The 7,398-nt window shown below is 33.2% G+C and overlaps 1 protein-coding gene across 1 annotated transcript; it reads left to right on the top strand.

Moving 5' to 3' along the window:
- The first annotated feature begins 2,621 nt into the window (after positions 1-2,621).
- LOC143070801 (uncharacterized) lies at positions 2,622-4,407 on the top strand. Its single transcript, XM_076244941.1, has one exon. The coding sequence runs from the start codon at positions 2,830-2,832 to the stop codon at positions 4,333-4,335; it is 1,506 nt and encodes a 501-aa protein (XP_076101056.1). The 5' UTR covers positions 2,622-2,829; the 3' UTR covers positions 4,336-4,407.
- The last annotated feature ends 2,991 nt before the right edge of the window (positions 4,408-7,398 follow it).

The raw sequence follows: 7,398 nt of genomic DNA on the forward strand, positions 1-7,398 counted from the left end.
TATTTCTTTGGGATGTATAACACGCAACCTCTGTTGTAATCAGTTAACCGTTGTCAACTTTGAATTTTTTTATTTTTTTTTTAGAATTATCTTAAATCGTACATAACTTTCCGTTTGGGATGTATATCTATGCAGTCTCTGTTGTAATAACTTAACCTTCGTCAACTTTGAAATTTTCGAATAATACAAGCGTGGCTCTATTTTTAATTTGTATAACTTTAAAGGGTATTTAAGTTTAATCAGAATAGATTGATATGATTGGTTTTAAATCACCATCATTATACTGATGACGGATTAACTATTCTCCCAAATATTTATATATACTAATACAAATACTGCTTCCTTTTCTTTTAATTATTGAGGTTTATTTGTACACTTTTTAGGCGTATTAAATACAGATACAGATCTAACATTGTTGAACTTCATTTTAGAGGAGTTATATGAAACTGAGAATGGAAATGGGAAATATTTCAAAGAGACACAACCCGACCAAAGAACATAAAACAGCCAAAGACCACCAACGCTTCTTCAACGCAATTTGAAAATCGCCCGTCCGGATAATATCTATAATACTAAAATAACGAGGTCAAATTTGTCAGCCATCATGGGGTAAAAACGACAAATCAAAGAATTCAACTTTATATATAGCTAATATACGACAATGGCGTTGATTAAAAATTACACCACTGCAGACCCTTTTGTATTCCACATAATTAATATTGCCAATAATTAACAAGTTCCGGGTCGAATCCGATACCGATACCAATAGTATATGCACCTGTTCTACCTCAGGAATAGATTACCTTAGCTGTATTTGGCAAAACTTTTAGGAATTTTTGGTCCTCAATGCTCTTCAACTTCGTACTTTATGTGGCCTTTTAAACATTTTTTTATTCGAGCGTCACTGGTGAGTCTTTTTTAGACGAAACGCGCGTCTGGCGTAAATATAAAATTTGAATCCTGGTTTCTATGATGAGTTTATTTGCAACCACTGGGTCGATGCCACTGCTGGTGGAGATTTATTTCCCCGAGGGTATCACCATCCCAGTAGTCAGCACTTCTGTGTTGACTTGAGTTATCATTGATATGTTCATAATTATAAATTAACTGTTAAAAAAACTTAGAATTTTTGAAAAACTATGGCTTTTCTACCTCAGGAATAGATTACCTTAGCTGTATTTGGCAAAACTTTTAGGAATTGTTGGTCCCTAATGCTCTTCAACTTCGTACTTTATTTGGCCTTTTAAACATTTTTTGATTCGAGCGTCACTGATGAGTCTTTTTTTAGACGAAGCACGCGTCTGGCGTAAATACAAAATTTGAATCCTGGTTTCTGTGATGAGTTTATTTACCTATTACCTTATTTGTACGTGCCGCATCTGACAGACGCACCACCAAACGGTGTATTTTGATTTTGCTATATACACCGCGGGTCATAATCACAGGGTTGACACTGCTAAATTCAATCATTGTCAAATTGTTTCCTATTGTAGTATTTTAATCAGTAAGACTTTCTATGATGACCATATGAATACTAAAAATCTGGACTTAAAATAAGACGTAAAGGAGTAATATAGAGTTTTGTAAACAAAATGTATGTCAATTAATTTAATCAGCTGATTATTCCCTGGGTAGTCAGTGGATATTGTAACAGGGTACGTCAAGAGAAGCTTGGAATCTTGATGGTTTATGTAACAAGCAATATTTGATGAATAAAATTATTATGTAGTTAAAAAAATAATAATAAGGCGTATAGTTTTCAATTTGTTAGCGGGCATGACGACAAACAGCGAATCAAAGAGTTCAACTTTATTTATAACTAATATAGGACAATGCTGTTGATTAAAAAATACTCCATTCCAGGACCTTTTGTTTTCCTAATAATTGATATATCCAATAATTGATAAGTTCCAGGTCGAAAGGTTCAAACAGAAAGATTTTGAAAGCAGAGAAAAGTGTGCACCTTACAATCGGCATGAATTTATCAGATGACAATACCAATACTAAAATAAGGCTTACGCATAGTTATATACTTTAATTCAGTCACGGGTGTGTTCTAGTATAATATATTATTGTGCAGACCTTATGCAATGGAGTTGAGACGTATATATTATATCCATTTGATAAATCTTGTGATCAATTTATTTGGCAATCGTCAATGGCAGTCAGCAGTGTTTCAGAACATCAGTTGTTCGAACTGTTAGCCAAATGCGTTTTGTTAAAATATATTATTTCACTTTTTTGGTCTTTTGGACAATGTTGTTTGTGCTGTATTTAGACTCCTTTACAACGAAATTTGTTTTACATGCACACGTATGAAAATTGCGGTTGTTATCCAACGCAATTATATGTTTGAACGTTGTTTTCAATTTAGATATATATATATCATTGTTAAGTCTTATTTCACTCATTTAATTTTCTTTTGGCTGGCATGCCCATTGCATTAATATCAATAAGTGTCTTCTAAATAATCAATAAACGTTAGTGTTTAAAGTGTATATCAACTGAATACATAAAGTAACCTACCAAAATCTATATTCATAACAGATAAATATTTTTAAAATTATTTATCCTGGGATAAGGTTATCTAGAAGGTCACTTGATCAATGAAAGAATTAGAATACCAGTGTCGTGTTTATAAATGACGTTTTCACAATCAGTCAGAAAAGGACAAACTTCTGTTAGATGTGGATCATGTGAAACTGATAGACAAATTAAATGGAAGTGTTTTGACTGTAACATTTATTGTGTAATTATTGTAAGGAGAAAATACATTAAAAAGTAAAAACTGCAAAAAATCACAGAATAATTAATTTGAAAGAAATTGGGATGTTTAAAAAAGAACTAGATTTTGAAAACATTTCCTGTCAGTACCATGCTGGACAATATACCTGTCTTTATTGTAAGACATGTGACACTCTTATTTGTGCAACCTGTATTTCAAAAGTTCACAAGAAACATGATGTAACAGAAATCCAGGAAGGATATGAGATGAAAATAGACAAGTTGAAAAAAGAACAAAGTAGTATTCAAAAGGATAGAAAACAAATAGTTTCAGGAAAAGAGCACCTCAACCAACTTTTGTCATCAGAAAATTATAAATATAACCAGGTATTTCAAAATGTTCGTAATCATGAAAAATCTGTCAAAGAAGCAGTTGAAAGGTACTTTAAAAAACTCAGAGATGAACTGGATGAAAATCACAACACTGTGTCTAACTCAATCAAATCTGATTTAAATACTGTCATAGACTTACTAAAACAAGCTGACGATAAGAAAAATGTAGTCCAGGAAATCATTCAAATAAAGGATGCTTCCTTGTTCTTTGTAGAAGTCAACAAATTAGAAACATCTATTTGCATCCAAATGCCTCAACCAAGGTTAAGTCATGGCTCTACACCAAACTTTGTTCCAGGAGAGTTCACTCAGTCTGACATTGGGGTGTTCAAATTTGATGCAAATGTATCTCATCAACCCAATATCATTCTGGAAGTAAATAAACAATATCAAACCGAACTTGTGGCAGTAGAATATGTTTGCTCATCTAATGATCACTCCTTCTGGATAGGTTCTGGTAATAACGATTTAGTTCAATCAGTGAAACCTGATGGACCCAAACTGAAGATACAATCCAATTATTATACAAGGGTCTATGGTATGGCTGTTACTCAATCACATAATCTACTTTTGTGTTCTGTGGGATCAAGACTCCAAGAAATCAATACTAATACAGGTACACTTACAGACTCAGTATATAATATGTCACCATTAGAACCTACAGCAGTCTATATCACCAGCGACGATAAAGTTCTGATAGGAGGTGTTAATAAAGAATTCCCTATGCCAGGGAGGCGAGCTGTAATACTAATGAATCAGAATGGAGACCACGAGAGAGTGTATGAACATGATCAAAATAAACAATCTATATTTACCTATCCCTTGAAAATAACCAGTACCAGTAATGGGAATATTCATGTTGGGGATAGAGTCAGCCTTGTCAGAGGCAGAATAGTAGTGTTAGGACAGGATGGTGATATAATTAATATCTATACTGGACATAGGGAGATAAATAAGGTCATACCATTCTATCCAGGAGAAGTAGTGAAAACTCCTAGAGAAAATGTGATAGTAGCCGATGTGGAAAATAGTACACTTCATTTCCTGAACATTGATGGCCTGCTGCTGACGTACTATAAAACAAGTGACATAAACATAATCTTTCCATGGTCTCTTGCATTCACTCCAACAGGACAACTCTACATAGGATGTAGTGCGCCAGCAGGCAGTACAACCAAGGACGCCAAGTTATATGAAGTGACCATATCAGGATGTTAAAACATTTATATAATATATACTTATACTCTTACATACATGTAAACAAGAGAAAATAAATTGCTTTGGAAGTTTGTTTCGTACTATTCATAAACGAAGATGTGTACATCAGTAGGACTATTTTTAACTTAACACTAAACTACAGATGACTTATGTGTATTTTTCACCAAATACAATTTCATATAATCATTCGTTGTATGAAATTGTCTCCGACATTATACAATAATGGCCCGTAGAAAAAAGGGAATATATCAAAAAGTGGTACCAGTAATTTCCCTTAGGGTACAGTCCAAAATGAAATAATTTTGATGGTTGACAATTTTAAATATGCATCGCTTCTAAGAGGTCATAATAGTTTTATTATACCGAAAAACTAACAGTTGAAGGACCTTTTGAATCACAAAAAAAAAGCTATTGACTTATAATTACTATGATAACAGATTGCCAAAACGCGTATGTCAGAAAATCATTTTGGGTCTAAGAATTTCTCGTTTGTTCAACAAAAGTGGACTCTTTACAAAATATATTGTTATCCCTGAAAAGAGGCATTTTCAAGATATGTCCTTTACATTATAAGACCTTTTTCCACACCGTTCAAGTTATTTTTTATCTTGTTTCATCGTCACTTATGGGCTTATAAGCTGCCCGTTACCTTTTTTTTAACATACGTCTGTGACGTCATTTTAATAGAAGACATCTTTCGTAAATTGAAAAGATCAAAAGTTATTAACAGCTGAGAGTAGACTTTTAGGTTTATTCTTTTTTCTTTGCATTCAAATGGTATTTTAATGAACAAAAAAGTGAAACATGGTACACAGAGGAACAACTGATCCGTTTGCTGGAGTTTCTTAATGACAACATATTTGTTAAATTTGGAGGTAGACTTTTTCAACAAATTGTCGGCATTCCTTCGGGAACAAACTGTGCGCCTCTCCTTACCGACCTCTTCGTATTTTCATATGAGTCGGGGTTCATTCAGTCACAAGAAGATCAAAGAAGCCAGATTATCAAATTTCACATTCAGATATATTGATGATGTTCTTTTCATTAATAATCCAACCTTTTCTGATTAGGTTTCATTTAGTATGAAATTCAAAACAGTGTAGCTGTGGCCATTGATTGACACATTAAAATCATTCATTGACTGGGACAATTTAGGTGAACGTTTGTATGTAACGACCAATGCTCACTATGTACTTTTTAAAGACACTTAAACTATGGGGTCACCAAAGGTTTTCAACACCTAAATAAAGTAATTCGAAAAATTAATCAGAAATAACACGATATTTTGATTTATATCAATTATATAAATCAAAACACAAAGGTTATTCCTGATTAATTTTTCGAATTATTTTATAATTAAAGGCGTTAAGAAACCTTTGTTGACCCCACAGTTTAAATGTCTATCGTAGGTACGTCATGAACAATGGTTGTTACAGACAAACGTTCACGTAAATTGTCCCAGTCAATGGATGATTTTGATGGGTCAATCAATGGCCACAGCTACACTGTTTTGAATTTCATACTATATATCCTCTAGCATTGGAAAATAAAGAAACAACAGACACTTCTACTGTCTCATTTTTAGGCTTATACCTCAAAGTTGATATGAGCGGTAATTTAAGTACCAGAAGCTATGACAAACGAGACGATTTTAATTTTGAAATTATCAATTTCCCCCACCTTAGAAGCAATATACCAAATTCCATTGCATATGGTATATCGGTATACATTTCCCAACTCATTCGATATTCAAGAGCTTGCAGCTGATACACAGACTTTCTAATACGTCGTCAGTGTCTGAAAAGAAAGTTGATGAACCAGGGCGTATGTTAATAAATGTCTCGTCCTTTTTCTAAAAAAAGTTCGTCGATAGATACCTTCACATCACTGGGTCTATACCTCTGCTGGTGGACTATCAGTCCCCGAGGGTATCATCAGCTCAGTAGTCAGTATTTCGGTACTGACATGATTTAACAAACTTTACTAAAATTGTCCGTTTATAAATTTATAAATTATTAAGAAACTAAGGTTTCAACTCCCTCAGGCAAAGTTGGCTTTAGATGAATTTGGCTATTTATTCTAGGTATTTTTTATATATAGCTCTTCAACGGTTTCGGTACTTATACATCTTCGGATTTCAAATGTTTGGCTTTGAGCGTTCCTGATGAAGGTAAATCCAGAAAAGCGCTTCGGACGCAAGAAATTAATAACGTGTTGTTTTCAATATTTCACAAATAATACACGATGATCTTGAAAGACAATAACAATCAAAACCAAGGAGTAAACAAAGACTCATAAAACCAAAAGACTTTACATCAACAGTTACAAATAATAACTAAGAAACAACACGAACTCCACTAAAAACCGGGAGTGAAATCAGGTGCTCCGGAAGGGTAAGCATTTCCTGCACCGTATACGACACCCGTCGAAATATAGATTCTTGGTACTAACGTTGTTTATCATCTTACTAAAGTGTTATAGCATTCTTTTATTTGTCTTTGTAAATTATTACGTTTAATGTTTAGTCTTTTTTGGGTATATCCATTTGACGTGGCTCGGTATTTATACATTCTGTCATTGTATAATTGTGCTATCATCGTAAATTTTTGTATTCTTCTTTCGTTTTTGCTAACGTGCTTTGTTTATATGCCTTATTGTTTTTCTTTGTTACCACAACGTTGACTGATATACCCCTAATTTTTATATTTTGTCTATTATGTCTGTTTCTTTTGTTCACTCACAATTATCAATTAAATAGAATTGTATACGATTTTCATACAAGTGAGAGGTTAAGCTAGCTTTAAAACCAGGATTAATCCACCATTTTCTACATATGAAAATTCCTGTACCAAATCAGGAATATGACAGTTGTTTTCCATTCGTTTAATGGGTTTGAGATTTTGATAGTGCCATTTGCTTAGAGACTTTCCATTTAGAATTTTCATCAGAGTTCGGTATTTTGGTTATTTCACTTTTTACTAAATAAAAACGTGAAAATGTTTACACCATAGAATTTAGAATTATTGATCATATAGCGAGGAATCTGCAATCCACTGCTTGTCA

The sequence above is a fragment of the Mytilus galloprovincialis genome, chromosome 4 (assembly GCF_965363235.1).
Source record: "Mytilus galloprovincialis chromosome 4, xbMytGall1.hap1.1, whole genome shotgun sequence".
NCBI classification, from domain to species: Eukaryota; Metazoa; Mollusca; class Bivalvia; order Mytilida; family Mytilidae; genus Mytilus; species Mytilus galloprovincialis.